The 24,616-nt window shown below is 41.5% G+C and overlaps 1 protein-coding gene across 3 annotated transcripts in view; it reads left to right on the forward strand.

Moving 5' to 3' along the window:
- ck (unconventional myosin-VIIa ck) overlaps window positions 1-24,616 on the forward strand; it is a 178,125-nt gene that overhangs the window by 126,937 nt on the left and 26,572 nt on the right. For 2 of the 3 annotated variants that reach the window (XM_075891400.1, XM_075891403.1), the window contains exons 19-39: window positions 11-118; window positions 1,679-1,810; window positions 2,617-2,688; window positions 5,915-6,121; window positions 6,910-6,987; window positions 7,084-7,182; window positions 9,258-9,475; window positions 10,234-10,351; window positions 10,835-11,137; window positions 11,718-11,945; window positions 12,033-12,206; window positions 14,693-14,937; window positions 15,481-15,644; window positions 16,571-16,669; window positions 17,554-17,767; window positions 18,619-18,785; window positions 19,873-19,964; window positions 20,804-20,865; window positions 21,401-21,553; window positions 22,486-22,591; window positions 23,560-23,674. In XM_075891400.1, coding sequence (XP_075747515.1) covers window positions 11-118; window positions 1,679-1,810; window positions 2,617-2,688; window positions 5,915-6,121; window positions 6,910-6,987; window positions 7,084-7,182; window positions 9,258-9,475; window positions 10,234-10,351; window positions 10,835-11,137; window positions 11,718-11,945; window positions 12,033-12,206; window positions 14,693-14,937; window positions 15,481-15,644; window positions 16,571-16,669; window positions 17,554-17,767; window positions 18,619-18,785; window positions 19,873-19,964; window positions 20,804-20,865; window positions 21,401-21,553; window positions 22,486-22,591; window positions 23,560-23,674 — 3,154 coding nt within the window. The remainder of the gene's footprint in view (window positions 1-10; window positions 119-1,678; window positions 1,811-2,616; window positions 2,689-5,914; window positions 6,122-6,909; window positions 6,988-7,083; window positions 7,183-9,257; window positions 9,476-10,233; window positions 10,352-10,834; window positions 11,138-11,717; window positions 11,946-12,032; window positions 12,207-14,692; window positions 14,938-15,480; window positions 15,645-16,570; window positions 16,670-17,553; window positions 17,768-18,618; window positions 18,786-19,872; window positions 19,965-20,803; window positions 20,866-21,400; window positions 21,554-22,485; window positions 22,592-23,559; window positions 23,675-24,616) is intronic. The other variant, XM_075891402.1, reaches the window with a different exon arrangement.

Raw genomic sequence — 24,616 nt, forward strand, 5'->3', positions numbered from 1 at the left:
ATGCAATCAGCACCAGCACATTCTCGAAGCCATGCGACTCAGGGAACAGGAGGAGGCCATGCTGAAGAAGCAAATGAACCCGAAAAAGGCTCGCGAGATTGCCGAGCAAAAGTTCAGGGTAAGTACTGTTAATAAATGCCTTTTGCTCAATCGTCACTTCACTGATTTTAATAAAATCCTGAACGAGTACTCTTTCTATAGTTATTGCAGTCCATTACTGAAGCGAATTACTGGAGCTGTAATTCTGAATTGGGTGCTTGAATGTGAAAGTACAATGTCCTGAATAAGTGTATTGTCACATGTTATCTCTGCAATGTCTTCAGCTTTAAGTATATTTAAGTGTCCTTGAAAAATAGCGTGGAACATTAAAGATGTAGTCAAGTGGAATTCTTTTTGTACACTTCTAGTTCATTTGGGGGGGGGGGGGGTAAAGGTGGATTCGGGGCAGAAATTCGAGAGTTAAATGTTTACTGCAGTCAGATACGTGGGTAACTTATGTACTGTCAAAGCATAAGCTGAAGTGTAGTAAAAAACCTTAAAAATAAATGATCTTGATTTTTATCAAGTACATAAAGGAAATGGACATTTTACTAGCACACTCCATTGGACTTCTTGGTTTACAAAAAGTCGTATAAAAATACCAAGTTTTTCACCCTTTACTATTGTACCAAGCTCTCTTCCACTTGCATGCGCTCGGTAATTTTTCTTACTACGGTGAAATCTCGCTACAACAAATCTCAAGGGACCGCTGAAAATTATTCGTTATTTTGAAAAGTCGTTGTTGTGGAAACATTAAAAGTTTGTGCAAAAATTGCAAAGGCAAGCATGTGAGTCACTTACCTGTGCTGTGTATGAATTCGCAATTGTGTTATGCTCGACTAAGTGCAAAGAAACAAACACAAAATATCGCGGAACCAGTGCACGTTTATTTGAGGCAGAATGCGATATACACTCGAACCTCCTTATAGCAAAGTTGCACCTTACACGAAAATAAGTTCATTATATCTGAAAATTTGTTATATAGGTTTATTCCTAACACTATATCTGTTGCAAGACTATTTTTTTTATTTACTTGGTTATAACCGATATTTCGTTATATGGAGGTTTGAGTGTATCCTGATGTGGGCAGCTCGACTGCCGAAAGATGAACTCTTCAGCGTGGGCATCCTTCTTACACATGCTGTTTCAAGGTCATCTTTGCTCTTTTCACCGTTTTCTTGTCATGATAAATGTTATGGATCTTATAGGTTGTCAGGTAAACTCACTTGCATGCTTCGTCGTCGCACTGTGAGTAGTGTATGACCGTTAGTGAAGCATGCATGGGTAATCATCGGCGACTTCATCTAATAGGTCACTCACATTGCATTTTTCACTTGCGTCGCATTCCTTTCGTGCCGCTTCCCGAGGTCATCTTGAACGTTCGACCGCCAACAGAAAAGAAATGAAAACAAAAGCAACTGGGTGATGATAATGGCGATAGGGCTATCACACATTTGGTTAGGGCGGCCAGATGTAGAAATACGCTAGCATTCTGATGGTGATGATAGTGGCAGCTATGGAGCTGGGCATTATTTTTATAGCCGCGAGTAGCTTTTCAAAATCATACCGAGTTTGTTCTGAGATTCGCTATAAAAAGATTTGACTGTATCACACTATGTGCCATTTAATCGCCCTTCAGGAACGTCTCCAAGAACTGCACATCAGGCAGCAGGAGGAAGATGTTCTGGTTCGACGCAGCTTGGAACAGAAGATGGCCGTCATCAAGGATGCTGCAAGTCGACAAGACGAGCCTCTCGATGACTCCAAGCTGGTTAGTCCTCATTTTGCTTCAACGAAGCTCGCTGTTAAGCATCTGAATGTTGACTTTTGTAGAAGCACACTTTATACAAAGGCGGCCTGCATTGATGCCAATATTAATGCTGTGCTTGTTAAGCAGAAGTTTCTTTGTTGTCTCTCTTATGCTGTATCACTGCATCCTAATCCGTCTTATTTTGGTGCTTGCAAGTGATGTCGCAAGTACTTGACTGTACAATTTCTGCTCGAAGGAGACCTGAATTTCTTGAAATGGTTGGGCCTCTTGCAGAGTTTAACTAACATTATGTGTTGTTTAATGCTATCACTCTAAAGATGGCGGGGTCTCTTCTCGTCAGTAAGGGTCTAATGACCAGCCAACGTTTTTTGCTCTGAGGAACTCTGGTCACGCTAAACCATAGGCCGGAAAATAATGCGGAGCTGACTCAAGCTCACGAGAATATTACTCACACGAACTCACTCGGACGCAGACTCACGGCACAATCCTTGTTTGAGCGAGCCTGAGTGAGTCTTCGACTCGTGAGTGAGTTTGCAACCTATGCACTGAACTATAGTTGAGTGGCTTCTTTCTCTTGTTAACGAAATCGAAAAAGCTTACAAAGTTTCACAAGGATGTTATTTGGTCATTGAAACTTTGCATTCCAACATTGCATGTTGTACCTGTCTTATGCATTTTATATTCAACTACCTAAAAGCAGCACTAACTGCTAGGTCTATAATTGACAGCAACTTTGACCATAAAATTCATGTGGTGCTCGCACACTAAAAACCGTACTAAAAAGGCATCTCTTTCTTTCCTTCAAGGTTGATGTCATATTTGACTTTTTGCCTCGGTCGGAGTCGGTCAACGAGCAAGTGGGTCCATCAGCATTCAAGGTAACTGCACTCCTTACTATGTATGTATCTTTGTCGCTTGCACCCATACTTCTTGTGGTATGTATCTTATTCTACATTCTTGTTTTCTCTGTTGTATCTACATATATCCCTGGCTCAAAATATTAGAAAATGCTCTCAAATTGAACTCTTATGGGCATTTTGTTAGTACACAGTTATGCCTTCGTTCATCTCTACATAGCAGAAACCATAGAAAGCTATTTAGTTTATATGCTGTTCTCTGTGAAAAGAATTCTCACATATTCGTTAAACAGGTTGGTTGATTAGTAGCCGAGTAACTGGCAGCCACTTTTTGTACTGTTTCAGACAGTTCATCTGCTAACAAGGCAGTCTTTACGTTTTGTTTTTTTGTTCCCCCAAACTATGACTGGTCCTTGAAGTATTGAAGTTTAGGGTGATCAGTGTGGCAAGGGCCATACAACAAAATAACTTGAACTTCTTTGCATTTAACGATAATGTATGTTATATAGGTCAAAACCAAGTTCTGTATAATTGTTTTTATTTTTATTTAATGTATTTCTCAAGTTAAATTGGGCTTATATTATGTCACGTAATGGTGCAAGAAATTAGACTATCTGCTTCATTATTGCTGGATTTCATGTAAACGAAAAAAAAGCACAGATCACTTTAGATAAACACAGCTGGCCTTGAAATAAAGATCAGTTGGAAAGTTACACTTGTGCTTAGCCTTCCGTGTGTTTGAGTCTTCCTTTGCTTGTACAGTCGAACCTCGCTACAACGAAACTGTCAGGACGTGCAAAAATTTCTTTGAAGCAAAAATTTTGTTGTGGCGAAATCTGCCCCAGAACACTGCCACATTTGACTACACCCTCCACAAACATTGTTTATTTTTGGAAGAAAGTCTGTTACCTTCATTTGCCGCCTTGCTTTGGACATCAGCGTAGCTGTTCAATACTTGCACGCGGTCAGCAAGTGCATCGCGAGGTCGTAAACGCGGGTGCCAGTGAAAGTGTGAATGATGTCAAATTCATTCATTCTATCATCTTCAATGAATACATCGCCGTTGACGCAGATTTTATCACTCATGATGCGCTAACTGACTGAAGGTCACGCCTATGTGAGTTGTGCATCACTTTCATGTTCGACGACGCAATGTTATCGCGAACATCTTCAATTATTGCCTAGTCATGATGAGCGATAACGTCCGCATCAACTGCGATGTAATTGTCAGTGCTCACGTCTGTGTAAACGTTTGCTATGCCCAGGCCGCCGCAGGGCACGCGAGTGCACAAGCACAAATGACAGGTTTCGGCGCTTTAAAAGATGCTTTAGTGCATTTTGCGCTGCATTTCTGCTAACGCGTGATCTAGAATGAATGTGGATTGGCTCTTGTGGCTCCGGCATAGCAAAGCGAGCCTGTACCTTTCCTCAAAGCGGCCAGCCGCATCGCCATGACCACCAAACAATGGTGCTCTCCTATGAGCGAGCAATGGGCACATATTTTCATAGAAACAAAGCGCAGTCAATGTTCGAAAAGCTTTGTGGTTGATGATATGCTCAAATTATCGTAATACAAATTTTCAAGTCCAGCTCCAGTGAGCGAAAGTTTCGTTGAAGCGAAAACAAGCCCGAAAAATAACTCGTGGCGAGAAATTTGACGCATTGACTTCTATGGCAAGCGGATGGGGAATATTTTTAAAAAGTTCTTTGTTGAAGCGGGAAGTTGGTTGAAGCGGCGTTCGTTTTAGCGGGGTCCGACTGTACACTATTCACCTCTATGTTTGCCCATTCGTCATAACTCTGCTTTGCTTCGCATCATACTGTGTAAGGTTATTGGGCCGCACTGTTTTGTGCAGTGGGGTTATCAGTCAACACGTTGCATTTGAACCTGTAGCGCTGACAAAAGAGCAACCTTACTTTGCCCGATACTATAGCGTCTGAAGTGGGAAGCATTGACACAAGCTCGTCTGTGACAAGAGACGTGTCAATTAGAGGATGTGGAGGCAGCCAAGCGTGGAATGGGGTCTGGCGAGAGACGAGGAATGTTTGCTCGCTCTTGCATAGCCGCTTCGGGCACACGGTTGGCGCTTCCTCATTGTTTACTGTGTGCCACAATCGGTGGTGCAACAATCTTGCCTCATGGCCAGCACAGCGGGATTCGCGCTCTACTCGTATGTGTGTGTCAACGCTGGTGGCACTTATGCCGAACGCCTGCTGCAAGTGAGGCGACTGTGTGTGCAAAAGTGCAAATGCGGAGGCGAAGTGTGGGTTGGTGAGAAGGTTTACTTGTGGGCTCGTTGCGGTGGTCCCACGGCACGCAGCACACTGGTGAGTTTTGTGTCGCATGCCTGACTTAGTTTTGAAGAATCAGCAGGCAGGGATGAGGCTTGAGTGACAATTCGCTGAGCCAGAAGCCTGCAACAAATGGTGGAGAGACCGTACTTGGCGTCTTGAGTGTTGCGTCTGCAGTTTAGGCTCATTCATTTAAGTCAATTCATTTTCTTTTGTGCTTAGTGTGTTTCCTTATGAGAAGTACCTTTCTTTTCATTGTACGCATTTATCAATGAATGGAATGATGCAGAAAACTGGCCGTGGGAAACATCATGCACTTCTGCAGCCCTTTCCTTTATTCTGCACTGTTCTGTTCAAACATGTTGCTTCATTTCCTAGTGCAGATGAATTGTTTCAGTACTGTATTCACTTCTTTTTATGCACTGACTAAAGATTCCTCCCAGTGGGAAGTAGTTTGTTTAGTGCAGCTGATGCATGGTGCAGTTTATTCCACTAGTCGAGTGAACTTTCTCCAGTGAGCATAAACACACACACATTCTAGCCAAGCACAGATAGGCGAGCGCTTGGCATAAAGTGAGCAATGTGGTAGAGTCCAGTGGCTGTCTCTACCTTGATTGGTGCATGCCTTTTGTTCACAAACAAGAACTGAAACAATTTCATTACTGGTCCACTGTTTCTAGACATGAATATAGTTTTAAATCGCCAACATTAGTATACTGATGCACCATCCCTGTCACTTTTATGCGAAATTCAAAGGTGCAAATTCAGAGTTGCATTATTTTCAAGTTATCAACGTCTTGCCATGGAACTAATGAAAACAGGGTTTTGAGTGGTGCCTGTCCTTTTGAACCAGCTAGCAGTCAAGTACAATTTTTTTGGTGTCACTTTGAATGCACAATCAAGAAGCACATGTTCTTGCCAGAATGTATGACTGCAGAATGTATGATCTTTGCAGGATCTAGAGGCTTCTCGGGAGAATGCCATCAATGGGGGCGAGGTGGAGGGCTCGATTCCAGCGGTGCCCGAGGACAAGGATGACCTCAGCGAATACAAGTTCCAGAAGTTTGCGGCTACCTACTTCCAAGGAAGTGCTAGCCACCAGTACCAGCGAAAGCCTCTCAAGAACTCTCTACTTCCGCTGCAGACGCAAGGCGACACCATGGTGAGCGTACCACACATTCTGTTTTCGTTGCATACGAAAACCTCTGGAGTTGCAGAGTATGACAGTTTTGCAATTACCGTTGTCACACCGGCCATCTGTCAGCTAACAAATTAGGTAACTAGAAGTGTATCAGAGATAGTGTTAAGTTATTTGAACGTATGTGCAACTAAATGTTAACCTCAGATATGTTTGATAGAAGAGAAATTTATTGCTCTGTCCTCGCATCTAGAGAGATGTATAAGTTGGAGAAACACTAGTGTGGTTACCGCCTGTAGTAGCACACTTGCATGGTAGGCGAGATGGTGAAGTTTAGTCAGATCAATCTAGTGCTCAAGGATTGTCACAGCACTGCATTTCAGGTTAGCTTAATCTGATTGAGTAAGGGTTATACCATGAGATAGTATTGCAGAAATGTGGACTCTGCTCACACATGCACAGTGTAGCCATATATAAGCGTTAGTAGTGTAGTATGTCATAGCTTATATTGCTGTTGCAGAGGAGCAGCCATTACCACTTTCTGTCATTAAAAGTTTAAAGCCCTAAAATATGTCTGGAGATTGTTGCTACAGAAGACAAGTAACTAAATATGTAAGTTTGATGATTGTTGCTGCAGAAGATGAGTAACTAAACTAAATCTGCAATCGTTTTTCTGTCACAAATAAACTTGCAGCTGTATACGCTGCAGAATATTGTTCATTTTTAGCTCTGCTTACAAAAGTTCTTGCACCTCTCATCTCTCTTTTTTTTATTTGCTCAGTTTTGATGATATTCTTCAATTCTGTTTTCAGGCTGCATTGGCACTGTGGATCACAATTTTGCGATTCATGGGTGACTTGCCAGAGCCCAAGTTCCACACCATGGACAGGGTATGCAACTAGCTTTATTTAGTGTTGATGCATTTGCACTTTTTTGCTTTTTTTTAACAGTTATTCATAGCAAAGAGCTTGTGCTGTGCATTGCAGGACAACTCATCAGTTATGAGCAAGGTCACTGCCACTTTGGGTCGCAACTTCATCAGGACGAAGGACTTTCGTGAAGCGCAAATGATGGGTGTCGACACTGTAAGAATGCTTTTTTTTTTTAATTCCAGCTAGAAGCGAGCACTGCAGAATCATAGTTTGTTTTATTTATATACAAAAGCCCAGAGTTAGCAACAGTTTTAAGCATGAACTATATTATTGCTTAGTGCTTAGCTTTTTTTTGTCTGTGTTGTATCATCAGAAACGTGTGTTATGTATTTATTGATCCAGAGCAGTAGCTAATAGAAAATCTGTGAAATCCCATCATAATAAAATGTGTTACAACTAAGTAATACACACGAGGAGCTAATCACTGTGCCTTAGATTTTCACTGAAACCCATGCACTTATGGCCTTTATTTTTTGGAGCAAAATTTTTCTGAAAATTTATGTTACAAACATTCTTTTTAGGTTATAACGGAAATATACAGACTTTTTCGTACCATTTGGCTGGAATCCGCAACAGCAATGAAAGATGGAATTCATTACAAATGCAACCTTTAATCATCTTGTCAGAGAGCTGCTGTGTTAGACATTAAAAATACGCCAGAAATAGAGAGTCAAAGCACATTTTAGGTCTCTAATGTGTTAGGCACATAAATTCAAAACAATTTCAGTACAAAGAAATTCACAACCTGTACCTACAATAGGGAGGCAAGATACGTAATTGTTTATGATACATAGTTGAAATAGCCACGCGATTCCTTTTTTCTGCACGATAAGCAGAATACAGTTTCTCCTTTTATTCTTTCTGGCATCGCGAGTTGGGTGTCCGTTGTCGGATCAAGCCACTCTTGGGTCTCTTTTTTTTTTTTGGCATGGCTGAGAAAGGCAGCACAGGAGCAGACAGCCAGACTGCTTTAAGACCAGAAGGGAAGGATGCATCGTATTGACCGTGTTTAATCGTGCCAAGTCGAATTCTCGCCTGTCAGAGATAACCAAACTAGGAAGCAAATTAGAAACAAATCAAAAACCCAAAAACCGCATGCACATTGCACTTTTCTTTCTTCTCTTCACTCACCTTTCCCCTGACGGCTTTCCAGGTTTTCACATTTGCCAACCACTCGGGCCGTGTCAATGCGGCGGTATGTGGTGGCTGGCGCGTTTCATTTCACTGCTGCTGCGGGTTGCTTTCCAGAAGTCAGTTGAACTAGAGGATGAGGTTAAACCCCGTAAAGTTACAAACAGTGACTATTTCCCGGTAACATGAATAATGGTGTGAAACTGCACTTTAAAGTGGAATCTGAGGTAAATAGTGTTCATATATGTGCCAATTTTGAAAGTAAGTGCTTATAGTCATTTAGACACAAACGGCAAATATGGGTATTTATAGGCTTTATAAAAACACCATAAAAGCCATTCTTAACCTCTAATTCATGCTTATGTATCAAAATGGGGCTATAGTAACACGAGGAACAAAATAGACATTTGCTTAAAATCCAGTCTCTAATCGTGACCATGCTGGCAGAGAGGATGAACTGTCTTGTGCACTCTGATAAATTCTAGAAGTGCTGTTGTTACAGCATGCCTTATAATGGCGGAAACTGTGTAGAGAGAGTTTCCAAAAAAAATTTACAAGAAAATAGTTTTTTGCTTTTGTTCAGCTGTGCACTGCTGACTTCAGCTCATGTCCTTCAGCTTCAGTTGAATCAGTGGTAGCTACTTACTGTAGTTCTTACCCATCCAGTGAGTAATGCCCACCATAATACAACATTGCTGACTATAGCTAAAGTGAAGCAGTTTCAGCTGCTTCTTCAACTAGGTTATAGTGATGTCTGTCTGTAAGCGTAAAGCCACTATTAGAACTATGGGGATTCAGTGCTTCTCCATTTCTGCTACTGATATACAGTCTTTTTCAAGTACTATCTCTGGTGCTGGCGTATTGTGTAGCATTCCTGAGTAAAACAAGGTTGCAAGAATCGTGGCATGCATTTTCAGGACAAGTCTAATTTGCAGCACTAGGTTAGCATGGGTCTGTTTAGAAAAGGGAGATGTCGAGGTTGAAGTAGCTGAGTGAAGAAGAAAGAAGACTATAGTGTGAAGAAAGCATTAAATCTTGAGATGAGCTACATGCACCACCTTACGGGAAAATGCCTGTTGGTTCTGTTTTCCGCAAAGGACTCGTATACCAAGCAGAAGTCTCGTAGCATCCGCAACAAGCTGGTATCGCTCACCCTGAAGCGCAAGAACAAGATCACAGAAGACGTGAGGCGCCACCTTCAGGAAGAAGAGCTGGCAGCAGACAACTACAGCCACTGGCTGGAAAGCCGGCCCACCTCCAATCTTGAGAAGCTGCACTTCATCATCGGCCATGGAATTCTGCGAGAGGAGCTCAGGTTTGTCGTGACATTTATGTAACGACAATTTGCTTTTACTGCCTTACTTGTACAAGCATTTCTCCATGTGAGCTTGACAAAACAGTCATATTCTAGTGTTGAATCGCCAATTCTACTATGCAAATGAGGTCTTTGTGCATATTGAAAAGAACCTTAAATATTGAAAATTTATTGAGTTTTACATGATTGCATTTTTTGCAGCCAATGTGTAAATTTAGGTTGCGAAATCTTGTTAATAATTCTAATTTTGCTCATGTTTAGTTATTGCATAACAGCAATATATATACATAAAAAGCTACCTCTCCCTCCTCCCCCCTTCTTCTTTATTTTTACTAGTGGCATCATTTGGATGCTGCAGCTCTCACTGTATAAAAAGGGGGGCATTTGTGAACCTGAATTTCTCGGTATGTAAATGGCACTAATAGTGTAATGTGATTACACCACTCCATGTAAACGAAGCACGCATTTGTTCTTACCTACGTAGGCTGAGTGATGGCATGCTATGGTCATAAATGACTGTATTTAGAGCAATTAAATGACTATGTCCTTTATAAGGTGGCTTTGTAAACTCATATCATCTTACGGATGTATTTGTAATTGCACTGGTAGCTTGTTTTGCTGCAATAGCATGTAATAGTTCTTGCCTGCCAAAACTAAAATACCTCGTTCGAGCAGTGCAATGTCACAAGCTCGTAACTTGCCACATAAACCATGCACAAGCTAGAACGGGCACTTAACTGCGCGATCATTTTTCACAGGGATGAAATATACTGTCAGATCTGCAAGCAGCTGACAAATAACCCAGAGAAGAATTCCCATGCCAGGGGTTGGATCCTGCTGTCGCTCTGTGTTGGGTGCTTTGCTCCCTCTGACAAGGTAAAGTGTTAAGCCTCTGGTAGATTTCTGAAATGAAATTCAAGCATATTCTCGTCCAAAATTACTCTTATGTGAATTCCAATCATTATATGTATTTGATCTCTAAACTTAATAAAAATGAAGGCACGTTCCTTGCCATTACCCACTTTGATGGCTCCGCAGCTGTGGCATTTAAAAGCTGTTTGCAAGGTTGTAAGTTCGATTTCTGGTGAGAGTGGTCGTATTCTTAGGGGTGGAATGCAAAAACACTGGAGCACTTAGATTTAGATGCACAACGAAGCTTCCACCACTATAACAATGATATTGTTGTGCAAAATTACTTGCGAGTCAAATAAGCAAAGCTGCTTTTGTTGGAATGTTTCGACTTCTACAAAATCTCAACATTGAGAAAAAAAACTTGTGCTCTGCGTTACCCGATTTTTCACAACTGTTATCTCTGAGGTATTGCTACACAGCCTAACTGAAGTGGTTGTCTCACCGCAGTTTGTCAAGTACCTACTCAACCTAATCAGGGAGGGCCCACCAGGCTACGCACCATACTGTGAGGAGCGGCTACGGCGCACCTTTATGAATGGCACAAGGGGCCAGCCGCCATCATGGTTGGAGCTACAGGCCACAAAATCCAAGAAGCCTCTCATGCTGCCCATCACCTTCATGGATGGAAACACTCGAACCCTATTGGCTGACTCGGCCACTACTGCCCGCGAGCTCTGTGCACAGCTGTCAGCCAAGATCGGATTAAGAGACCAGTTTGGATTCTCCCTCTACATAGCTCTCTTTGACAAGGTTAGATGTTCTTGATTGCTGTTCTGGCTTTAAATATGTATATCTTAAGGACGTTATAGATATTATGTGTTGTAGAAAAAAAAGCAAGTGTAATTTTTGTTATACAAGTTACACAACATATGAATAAGCACACTAGCAAGGTACATTGTATGAAACAAATATGCACAGTTTACCTACATTCTACTTCTCTGTGCTTCAATCGGGCTCATGTTCTTCATCCATGTCAACCATATTATCATGCTTTCAGCGATGCACAAAATATGAATGCAAACCATGGGTAATGTACATTCTCATATAGAGCCTTCACCAAAAGTTATAAAGCTATTGTACAAGTGAGAGAAGTTGTCATCGTGCACTGTCGCAAGTCTTCTCGTGACACATCAGATTTGTCAGACGGAGACTTGTGACAAATCTCAAGTTTTGAAGCTCGAGAGAGAGAGAGAGGAAACCGTCAAAACTTCAATGCTTTAGAGGTTGCTCGAGTATTCTGTGTACAGACTAATAAAAGCTCTTATGATTCAAATGGTGACCTTTTTCCTGAAGCTGTATTTCAGTACATCAGTGCTATTTTGCCTTGCAGGTTTCATCACTTGGCAGCGGTGGAGAGCATGTGATGGACGCCATCTCGCAGTGCGAACAGTATACGAAAGAACAGGGGGCTCAGGAGCGCAATGCCCCATGGCGGCTGTTCTTCCGAAAGGAAATCTTCGCACCCTGGCATGACCCCACTCAGGATCCCGAAGCTACCAATTTGATCTTCCAACAAGTGGTTCGTGGCATCAAGTTCGGGGAGTACAAGTGCGACAAGGTAACTAAAGTGCCCCTATTGCATAGCGGTTCAATTATTTACCTACTCGAAAGTGTCTTGAAAGTTTCATGGCCTATCTTTCAACAGGAGGAAGATTTGGCCATGATAGCAGCTCAGCAGTATTATGTTGACCATGGCACCGAGCTGAACATGGAGACTCTTCTGGCCTTGTTGCCAACATACATTCCCGATAACTGCCTTCAGGCCAGTGACAAGGCTCTGGAGAGGTGGGCTGGCCTTGTTGTGCAGGCATTGAACAAGGTATGTCTCATATTTAGGTGCAACCAAAAAAGCTTTTTTTCTCATGTCTAGCTGCTTGGCATGATAACTGGGCAGTAAAGGTCATTGTTTACATTGCGCTAGTCATGTCGGAAGTGTGCATTGTGTGTATAAATTGTGGTTTGTGACACATTCTGCGTACAGAAAGGGACAGCTAAAATTGCAGAATGCAGCATTGTCAGTGCAACTACCTAAGCTGGAAGCCATTAGAACAGTGTATACTAATTTGGTGTGATATAAATACCTTGCATAAACTGTGTAAGCCAGCTTCAACATATTCGCTCGCGAAGAATTTTCTCAGCTTAGTGAATCTAGATTTCTCCACATTCAGACCACATTTTAGCCAACATTGTGCTGACGAATTCCTAATATCTAACAGTGATGGTTTACACTGCATAGTAACTAGTGCTAAATGAAAGATATGCAGATTGAAAGTTGCTTTAAGGGTGCAGGTAAAGCCAGGTATTTTAGTAAGTTTGTCAAATACAAAAAGTTATTTGATCAAAGTAGCAAATTTTGTATGCAGTCGAACTCGTTTATAACGAACTTGAAAGTGCTGTGACGAGTAATCGTTATATTAGTAGTTGTATATGGACCCTCGCCCATAAAAACGTCCACTTAGCAGCTGAACCTCTTTGTGTGTGTGTGTGTGTGTGTGTGTGTGTGTGTGTGTGTGTGTGTGTGTGTGTGTGTGTGTGTGTGTGTGTGTGTGTGCGTGCGTGCGTGTGCGTGTGTGTGTTAAAAAGTGCCAACAACTCCTCCACTGACAAGTTAGGCCTTTTCGCATGTTAAGCGACGACCGTTATGTTTTGATCAGTAAATTGGACCATAAGTACAATGAACTCGCGCCGTACCACTGAAGCGCGGTACCACCACTTTGAAGCAATCATCCTTGGATAGTTGCGTGCAGCGTGTCATTGACTCGGCTCTCGTCGTCGCATGCGGATTTGTTTACAGTCCAATATATGCGCACGTTCATGCATTCTTCGTGCATGCTTCACTCGGGATTGCACACTCGGGTGCAGCGAGTAGCCTGTTTCTTCAACACAATGAAGACTAATTTTGCAAGCAACCCGTGCAAGTGGCCTCCCACGATGTGGCGGCAGCAAACTTGCGAACGGCAGCAGGACGCGCTTGTACAGCTGTCACTCCGTCGAGGAGATATCGGCAAATAACTATGACAGAATTGCCGGAAATGTGTCAAAAGTGCGCGCTCATCACCGCCGGCCACCTCGCCATTACTCTTTTCTGATACTTATATGTTCAGGCACCGCGGCAGCCACGCGAAAGTCGTTATCACTAATTGACCAATCTCTGCCATTACCAAAAGGTGGAAAACCTTTTGCAGCAAATTGTGGTCATGGTGAGTTTAGCATTGCTGTGAATTCTTATGCGACAAAAAGTTATCGTTTCTCGCATATACGGCTTCTTGCGTTCAAAGGCATGGTTGGTTAATCGTCGGCAGTCGTAGATGCCGAGAACGGCATCAGAAAAGTTCACTGTGCGAAAGCTGACCATAAGTCTTCATGCTGCCTCCTATTTCTCTTCTTTTTTTTTTTTTTCTCGCCTCATTTCTGTTCTGCCGGTGAACCTCGCTCACAACGTACGAAATCTATGTGCGGTGCTCGCCGCGGTCTACAATATCTTCGTCGCAAGTAATCAGCAGCGGGGTACACGCGAGTGTGCGCCTGTGACATGCTTTGGAATGAGTGAGTGAGTGAGCAAACTTTATTTAACCAGCGGATTGAGGCATGGGCCTAAGCCACGCCAGGGGCGGTGGAGAGACCCTGTCTCTCAGCCGCCTCGCGTGCTCGCTGGATGGCCCATACTTGATCTGCGCGATCTGAGCTGATTAGCGCGGCTCTGCACCTCGCCCCCCGGCTCTCCACCACTTTGGAAAGCCTTTTTAAACATTTTTTTTTCGCTTTCGTGTGCGCTATATTTTTATCGCAATCGTGTCGAAAGTGTTCGTTGTAAAAGTAAGACGCTTTGAAAAATGTTAGCTGTTAGTGAACTCAGTTTCAAAGGGCAGCATAGGAAAATCGTAACTGCCCCAAAATGTGGTCATTATAACCGATAGATCATTACACCTGGGATTGTTATAAGTTGGTTTGACTAAACTCCAGTGTTATTTTACCAATGTTTCTACAAAGTAGCTCAGTTACAAATCTGGAACTTCTGTTTTTGCGATGCCTGAGGGTTGTTTCGCTTATCAGCGACGTTGCACAGGCAAAATTGTTAAGAGAGGCGACACGTGGACTGATATCATTAGTATTTTGCTTTGTCTGCATCTTTTTTGCACTTTGAATTATAAACTTATTCCAACATACCCAGCACTCTGATTCTCATTTCCTCTACTTTACCATAAAGCTCATTCAAGCTGTAAAAACTATTTCATGACAGGTCTCAAGTTTGAATTCACAGCAGACACATTTCAATTCTGAGTATCCAGTGCATGCATTTTGCAGAGCTACTTTTTCCGTGAGAGAGTGCCCCCTCTACGTGTGAAGGAGGATGTGGTGGAGTACGCCAAGCTCAAGTGGCCCCTCCTCTTCTCCCGTTTCTATGAAGCCTTACGCTCCTCGGGTCCTCACTTGCCAAAGAATGATGTCATCATTGCCATAAACTGGACAGGCGTGTATGTCGTCGACGAGCAGGAGCAAGTGTTGCTCGAGCTCTCCTTCCCAGAGATCACCTCGGTTGCCAGCCACAAGTGAGTCAGTCGGCATTGACATGTAAAGCACCTACCTGCCTTATATGTCCCTTGTTCATAGCCCTACTTTCACTTGCGTAGGCTTGCATTGCATAGGTGACCTGACCTATGCATAGCCTTAGGTTGCATAGCCTTAGGAAGTGCCAGAAGTACTAGAATCCTAGAGTTTGTCTATTTCTGGAAAGCCTAATGTATTTGGATTAATGTGGCAGTTGCGTTCTTCTATGTAGCTGTTTGCCTATATGCACTTTATGCAAGCAAATGCCCTCAAACAGCACTCCTATAATAAAGTTTGTGGATATGACCCAAGAAAGCAACCGCCTACATTATTTTGCATCTTTCAAAGTGACAACTGTCAAATGAAAGCAGCATGAGATTGAAGCCTGTAATGTCTTAGCATTGTCTGGGATGTGCCTCATAATTGTGAACAGTTCAAACGTCTGTACCTAGCACCTTTTTACAGCCCCTGTGTGTCCTTGGCAGCCTAAACACCTTTAATAGATCGAATCGCTCAGTTATTAACATAGTTGTCTTTGTGTGCAGGGGAAATCGCCCCTTCTTGCAGAGCTTCACACTTAGCACTGTGCGTGGGGAGGAATTCACCTTCCAGTCTCCCAACTCGGAAGATGTGCGGGACTTGGTTGATTTCTTCCTAGAAGGTCTCAAGAAGCGCTCCAAGTTTGTCATTTCTCTACAGGAATACAAAGGTTTGTGAAAACAAAGTGTAAACTCATTCCGAAGCAAAGGGCTAGTGCCATAGCCGTGGTTTGGTATGGGAATTTCGTGGTTTGTTGTTGTTGTTGTTGTTGTTAGGGAAACTCTGCGACTCTACTTGCAAGGTGTGTTGAATTAAATCTGATTCTAAGTAGAAGGTCTGTACAGATATTTTTTTAGTATAAGTACTAGTATGAGTACTATTATAAGTACAAGTTCCACTAAGGCACATTGTATAAGCAGTTACAAACAATCAAACACTGCTCGTGCCACACCACTGTAGCATTCCCTTCGAGCTCATTGATGGGCATAACCATGATTCTATTTCTTAGTGTTCTGGTTACCCTATATGTATGTTCATCAATATATATGTTTATATAAATGCAAACTTTAAAACTGTGAGGCAGGGGAATGGGTTAAGTGCCCAACCATTCATGGCTATGCCTTTGAATTCATTGCCCTTATTGTGATCACTGCTGTGACTGCATAATGCCTGTCATGCTACATCCATTATTGCGCTAAGCTGTCATGTCCCTGTGAACTTGGGATCGGGTGGAGACTTTTGTGCCACCAGATCTGCGAGGCCTGTGATATCACTGCGCTGTTGTTGCTTCCCACTACCGCAGTCTGTAATTGCCGGATAAGTTTTATTTTTATCCATTCATTCATTCATTGACAGCCAGCAACTTCTCAAAATAAGCTGCATACTGGTATCTGTAGGTATGGTAGTACTCTTTGGTTTTGGTGTTACGACAGCATCAGCACTTTTGAGTGACAATTTCGCTGCTTCAAAAATGTGTTTGCAGGATCTCATTTAGGTTAAATGCAAGCAGAACTTAAATGCTTCTTTTGTGTGTCTTTTGCAAACTGCTCTGTGCTCTTTCCTTGATTTGCCTTACACAATCTATTTCACTTTCAGGGGATGCAGCAAACTACTTAAGCTTTGAACAGGGCGACCTTATACTGCTGGAGGACAACATGTGTGGGGAACACGTGCTTAACAACAACTGGTGCACAGGTAAGCTTGTGCCAACGTATTGTTTTTAACTTTTCAGTATCATACCGTATTTTTTTACATGTAACCTGCCCAAGAACAGTCAAAACATGAAAAGACAAATTTTGGCTTGCAAAGATGGCTTCACGGCAGCGCTTCATAGCCATGTAATGAAGCTAGCTTCTCAACAATGCTCTGGGATCATTTTTAGAAAATTTGATGCGAATGGTTATTCAGGGTGCGGGTTATATGAGTAAATATGCTATCAGGACTATTAGAGCTCTGACCACTAATTATCGTGTGGCTGCTTGTATTTGTGAATAGTGAGACAAATAAGGTACAAAGCCTACCTTACAAATGTGGCAGGTCATGTATACTTAGGTAAGCAGCAATTTGAACTGAAGATAAGAAAGTAAAACCAAACAAGTTTGATACATATGATATATTTTCAAAACAGTATGAAGTCACATATAGTGGAAGCTACCATGGCCATGACTAGTTGACAACAATGAAATTATACATTTGATAACGAAAGAATGTGATCTAGGGCTGTAAATATCAGTATTATTTTATTTCAGTACGGATTTGTTTTTATTCATCAATATAAGTTGCCAATACCTGTGATATGTGTATAACGGAAGGAATTGTTAAATAATATGGCCACTAGAGCAATTGTAGCCTTCTTTCTTCAGAACTTCATTCCGAAATGACAAAGAAAGCTCAAAGCCTTAGCACCTAAATGCGGACATTTCTGATAACCAAATCTGTTTTCTGAAATGTGCCCAAGGTTGTTACAGCAGAGTATCATGCCCTTTAACTTAGATTATAAAATACAGTAATAGTATTTAAAGCGTGCACTTTATTAAGAAAATAGAAAAAGAAAGGCTTTCTTCTTATTTATTCCTCAGGTCGTAATGAGCGGACTGGCGAGAAGGGCGACTTTGCCTCAGATTATGTGTATGTGCTGCCTGCGCTATCGAAGCCACCAAACAACATCCTGGCACTTTTCACTCAAGACGGTGCAGAGAATGGCAAGAAGCTGTTCCAGCACACACAGACTAATGGAATCGAATCTCGGGAGCATCCACATACTTTGGAAGAATACGCACTGGACTTTTTTAGGTAAAGCTTCTGGCCATTGAAACCACTGGTGAAAATAAGCATATAATTACCTATATTTTCACTTTCTGTGTGCTCATTGTGACCTTAACAAGTGTCAAGTGCACAAAAGTAGTAAGTGCAAAAGGTGACTGTAGGGTTGATTTCTGAATACTGATTGTCCCAATTTGTTTATTAAGCATTTTAAGGGCTCAAAATTGTTAGAAAGATGAGAGATAACATTAAGGTTGGTTTGTAAAAATATGTCTTGGTAACTTCTCTTCGTGTCACTTTGCTTTGTGACACACTAGTATTTGCAATACCGACAGCTACATATGCAGCATACTTTGTTTCGCATCTTCGAAACGTAGCTCACATTGTCCATCGTGTGTATTTTCAGTGTCACATTCTAGAAATCTCAGAGTTCTTCTAAAATCCTTACAGAGGACCAGCTTAAAATGTCATTGTGGTAATGTTTTATGTAATGCAATGTGAACAGTTCCACCTACAGAATCAATTGAAAAAATTGCACTGGTGCAAAGAGCCAGAAAACTTTTTTTCATTGCTTCTTTTTTGGGCATTAGGCATACTGAGTTTTAAAGTTTTTATTGATCATAATAAACTATCCCAAGTTTCCCCAAACATGCATTTTTAATAGCTGCGTAAACTCAATGGCTAGTCTGTGAAGCATTTGAGAAACAAATTTCACTGTAAGAAGGTAGTGCAGGTGACGGAACTTTGCAACCAGCTGTAGAATTAGTAGTTGAATTCGTCTCGACTGAGTAGCGACTTCACCAGTCAATGTATTTTCCTGTTGTCATTGTGTTGCCAGTTCTAAGCACCTGAGAATTATCTCTTGCCATCTTGGCGCACAGGCCACTTCCCAAGAAGAGTCTTCAGCGCACACTGACGTTGTCTTCTGCGAGACGGCGAGACGGGGAACAACTCTGGCGCCACTCACGAGAACCTCTCAAGCAGCCATTGCTCAAGAAGCTCCTCAACAAGGAAGAGCTGAGCCAGGAGGCCTGCTTTGCCTTTAATGATATCCTATGTTGTGTTCATTGTAGTACTATACAGAGTTTATCCATAAAGTAACAAGAAATTAGTAATACGATTGGTACATAGGGGGGACATGACTTATAAAGACAAAAAAAGTTCATGAAAAAAAGTTTTTCTTATTACATTACAGTAAAACCTCATTATAATGAAGCGGGATATAATGAACTAATTGATATAACAAAGAAATTGTAATTGTAAGCCTGTTTGTAAGCCAATTGTAAGCCTGTCTGGATGGCGGGAACACTATCAAAACAGGGACCTTTCAGGCTTCTCTTGACATTTAGGAACGGGAAGAAGTCTGCCGGACTTACATCAGAATTGTATCTGGACTACATCAGGCCTGATGTGATCAAAGCTTGATCTTGGGGAGCTGGTTGGTACAACATTCTAATATAGTTGCACTGAGTGAAAGGCACGAAGGACAGCGAGGCAGGTCAGGGCAGATGATTTTCAGGGAGCCTTGCAGCATAGGAATGGTGTTGTATTCAGTGTACTCATGGCCTAGAAAACTATGTGTAAGAATGCCAATAATATTTACCAATCGAATCAAGAAATTCTTCTTACCTGACCCAGTCTTACTACTTTACGGCCAGACCCTGCAGCTGTGATTGATTATAAATGCTCTTGAAATGGCGCGTTGCAAAGCACCGTACTAATGCTACATTAGTCAGTCTTTCATTCATTTATATTCTCATGCACATCAGCCCCTAGCTGTGTTGGCACTATAATTCAGATGCCCTATTGAAAATCTTTAACGTTAGTCACTGAAGGCACGGGAGTTGCTTGGTATGATTGACTCTGTTTTTTGTTACGTGCTTCAAAAAAAATTCCGACCTGTACGGTGTGTATGTTTTTCTGGCTCATACTTGCAGCGGTCTCAGACCAACTTTTCATGCATAGAGGGTAATCGACATTAGATAAGGCAAATATAATTACATTGCTGTCTTGTGTTCTGCACTATCTATGATTGGCGGCGCATTTGTTAGCAGTGTGTCTTTGTCTCTCCGCTATATTGAATCTCTCAAGGGGTTCTCCATAAAGTCTTGTCTTTGTCCTTGACTCTGGCTTACCTATCCTGAAGTATATGGGCGACCTACCATCCCGAAGAACAAGATCAGGCAACGAACTCACAGACCAGCTTTTTGAGGGTCCCCTGAAGCACGTAAGTGGCCGTGGTTTCTGGTAAGCTTTTTGGCCAAGTGTATAAATTTACTCACATGTGCATGAATGTTCTCTCTGCCACAAACTTATGGAAGGGACGTACGTAGACTGGTACTAGTATGGAGAATATATATAACTGAACTATAAGGTGTGCATTAACCTAGTAAAGTATTATTGTTTCAAAAAGGAATCAATTTCAGGGGTGAAGTTCCTTAGAACCTAGCCTTCTATTTCATTGTGGTCATGGTGTAGAACCGTTTCTATACTCGAAACATATGTGAGACATAGAAAAAGGCTTTGCAATAGACTTCAACATAGACATAGGCTAATTATAACGTAAAAGATCACTGTTCCAGGCAAAAATAACCTTTCAGGAAGAGTATTGATGAGTTAATGTCTGCTAAAACGTGCCTAGAATGTTGAGGCTTCTCCAAGAAACTTTTAACACAAAGGCACATCTCTGTATGTTTCGACAAATTACCAATATTAAAATAGTAGCTTGCCACTAGTAAGATAGCGGGTTCTTGGATTCACTTTCAAGTCGTATCCTCCACTCCAGCGATTTTCTTAATCCTCCTTGAGTTGCCTAAGACGACTGTAAAATGAAAGAAATTTACATTTTGATATACACTTATGTCGCTCAATTTACATTTTATGGGGCAACACTAGAGCGACGTACGGTTACTCACCTACATAATACTCGGAGCTTTGCCCACTCATCATGATTCATTTCGTGGAGATGTGTGGATTCGTTTGTGTCGTATAACTACTGCCTGTGGTAGTGCAGCAGTCTTGTTTAACATCTATGCGAGATCTAATACAGTTATTTTGGATGTGCAGGAAATCCTGAGGGATGAGATCTACTGCCAAATAATGAAGCAGCTGACTGATAACAAGAACAGGTGAGGGGTTCAGCATGCATGTTAATTCTTGTCAAAAAATGGACATAATAAGCATCATTTATATGTTTACCTAGATTCCAACACTTCCAAAATATTTTTGTGCACTACTGAACAAGGTTTTTATGGGCTGCCTCAGCTCTCCAGAACAGTGTTACATATTCATAAATTACTATAATATAACGTGAAGAGTTGACTATGTAGGCAAGTTACATATTGCCATTTCTCTATAGTTCTCAGTGGGATAATGAACTTTTACCAATTACTATACATACTGATAAGTAGGTTTTCTATAAGTTTGAATTTTCACGTTTTTCACGATAGCTATCAGCACCAACCCCCTGTTGTTGTTTTTTTCTTCTTTCTTTCTCTTTAAGCAGTGTACTAAAGATCAGACCTAAGTATATCGAATTAGCCAATGTTGCTTTGCGGTCAAGAGTTGTTGCAGAAATGTTCGTCGTTCCACCGCAAGAATGGAAAGCACTTATACATAAGAATAGAAACAGGTCACAATGTGTCTCTTTGCCTTTCATGTAAGGCTCAGTGAGGAGCGGGGCTGGGAACTGATGTGGCTGGCCACAGGACTGTTTGCACCTAGCCAATCGCTCCTGAAGGAGCTGACGCAGTTTCTCAGGACGCGGGCACATCCTATCTCACTGGACTCACTGCAGCGACTTCAGAAGACACTAAGGTTGGTGCACCATGCTTCTCTAATTCTTGCAAACTCTGCACAACACTTGGGCATCATTTTTAACTCATTGTTCTATGGTACTGAACCAAGTTCTAAACTTTCCAAACTATATAAAAAAAATTTTGGCAAGTAGCAGGGCACCTTGAATAATTTGCTATAGTACTTCTTTTAGCTCCCAGGATGTTAGTACTATATCATCCTGGCATCAAACAAAAACTTGTTAGGGGTAGTTGTTTTGTACTTTGTCATAACCAGTTATTAGCTTTTCTGGAAAAATTAATACCTTTTTGACTGCTGCTAACGATAACATTGAATTTTGTTGGAGGTGTAATGAAAAACATGTTTGTGTCTGCATATTAAAAGTACTCCGGGTCATCAAAATTAACTGTGATCCCTAAACAGTAGTGTCTCTTATAAACCATGGTGGACATTGATCATCATAAATAAATTAAATTAATGTGGCATGACAAACGATTATTTCCTAATTTCAAGCTCAGTGATAGCACTGGTGCTGTGATTCATTATTGGAAACTAAGTGGAACCACCTGACATGAGTGAGCACTTGACTTTGCTGTTACAGAATTTGATTTGCTATGCTCTACCTCATTGATAAAACTGAATCAATCGATTCACTGTCATGACGACATGAAAGGAGGACTAAACATCCACTAGTTTAAGCCTAAAAAATATGCAATGACTGGCTGTCCTGAACATCACTTGGGAATCACTAGCATCTGGGCTAGTTGGTGGTCTTGCATGTTGCGAGGTTGCAGGAAACATTAGACGCATGGAAAGGAATAAACACATGGGAACTGTTTATTTTTTCATGCATCTAATGTTTTCTGCAACCACTGAACTACTTGGGAACCATGTTATAGTTTAAAAGTAGTCATGGCAATCACAGAGCATGTTAAATTTGTTCATTCATGCAGGACTGGTCAGCGAAAGTACCCACCCCACTTAGTGGAAGTTGAAGCCATCCAGCACAAGACAACGCAGATTTTCCACAAGGTCTACTTTCCTGATGACACCGATGAGGTAAGCAAACTCTTATACAGTGTTACCATGACAAATATCGTTAGCATTGTTTCTTTTTTTAGCCATTTTTCTATTTTTTTAGTTAGTGCTGTAAGTGTTTAGAACCATTGAACACTGGGGACAACATGTGCATTTTGTACTGTAAGCTAATCTGGAGTCACAACCTTAAAGAAGCAATGCTGTTTATAGATTCAAAGTGTGAATAATGACATTGAGAACTGACAGTTTTGTTTCCCATAATATTGTACAGGAACAACAGAAAAATATAAGACAGAGCACTTTCGTCCTTTTCTAATATACTAAGAAACATAAATTATGCTGTACTGATTAAACCTACGTACATACATTCTTGGTTTTAATTGGGCATTTGTTTTAGCATGCTTGTCATTCGTAGTCTAATCTGTAACTTAAGTGGCTAAAGCAAAATGCTGCTTCCTGTTTCAAAGTGGTTAAAGTGCACATTATAACAACCTTTATGGTTTCAATACGCTTAAACTACATTCTAGAAATCGTCTTGACTTTTTACATACATTAAACTCCCGGTAAACAGAAATCTCTTAAATGGAACTGTTGCTTAAATGGAACAAGTGCTTGTGACAAGATTGGTTTCGTTCGTGAATCCTGCACCCCTGTTCACCTCTCGGTAAATGGAACCCCTGTTAAACGAAACGTCCCTTTAGGTTTCATTTAATGAGAGTCTACTCTATTTAGTCATTGCAACATGTTGCTCAGTAGTGGCACCAAGATCAGCTGTCTTTAGTAATCAGTAGCCTGCTGAAGTTGCTGTTGGCTCTGAGAGTTTGATGTCACTAAATTTACTTGTTTTACTGCAAGGGGCATAAATTACCTTTAGAGTGAAGTCATTTGGCAAGTGCCGCTCTTAAATTCTTTTGTGTGACACAAGTACCAATGATCTCTGTCTCTTGTGCAATGCAGCACTAACTCATCTGTTGTATTCTTACATAAAGGCATTTGAAGTGGACTCTGGCACACGGGCCAAGGATTTCTGTCTAAACATCAGCCAGCGGCTAAACTTGCGGACTGCCGAGGGATTCAGCTTATTTGTAAAAATTGCTGACAAGGGTATGTACTGAAATTATCGTGTCTCAATATATCTGCTGACACACTTGCAGTCGTCACATGTAGACGTCATTTCAGGAGTGCCTCAAGGCTCCGTCCTGGGGCGGCTTCTCCTTTTGATTTATATCAATGATTTTGCTGAATGCGTGGACAGTCAAGTGAGGTTGTATGCAGATGACTGCTGCATGTATCATGAAATTAAGTGCACTTGAGATTCTGAACAACTGCAGAAAGACCTTGACTCAGTAATAGCATGGTGCAGTATGTTTAAAATGAAGCTTAACGTGTCAAAGTGCAGTGTCGTTAGGTTTACCAAGAAAAAGCAGCTTCTTATTACAAACTGATGCATGGAAAGGACACCATTATCTATTGTAAATGAATACAAGTATCTTGGTGTTGTCATCAACAACACACTTTCGTGGAATGATCATGTTCGCATGGTATCAGTTAAAGCCAGTCGCATGCTAAACTTTCTGCGCCGCAATTTCAGAACCGCCCCCTCTGTTCTTAAACAAGTTCTTTACGTGTCAAATGTACGCTCGATTTTAGAATTTGCTTGCACTGCCTGGGACCCGGCCACAAAGGTAAATATCGATGCATTGGAGCGCATTCAGAAATGTGCTGCCCAGTTTGTGACGGGTGATTATGACTTCACCAGAAGGTCTAACGAAATTGTTAATGCACTTGGTTGGCCGTTACTGTCCTCAAGGCGTGAATATTAGGTAGTTGAAAAGACATAGCCTAATATAAAGGACAAAAGTGGGATCGATATAAATAAATACATTAAACCACCAACGTACACCTCATCACGATCGAACCATCCCTTGAAAGTATGCGAATATATGTGCCGAACAACAACCTATGCAAATACTTTTTTTCCTTAAAACTATACACGAATGGAATAGTCTTCCAAAAAGTATTGTGACCGCCCCTGACACAGCGTTT

This window comes from Rhipicephalus microplus, chromosome 1 (assembly GCF_043290135.1).
Source record: "Rhipicephalus microplus isolate Deutch F79 chromosome 1, USDA_Rmic, whole genome shotgun sequence".
Classification (NCBI taxonomy): Eukaryota; Metazoa; Arthropoda; class Arachnida; order Ixodida; family Ixodidae; genus Rhipicephalus; species Rhipicephalus microplus.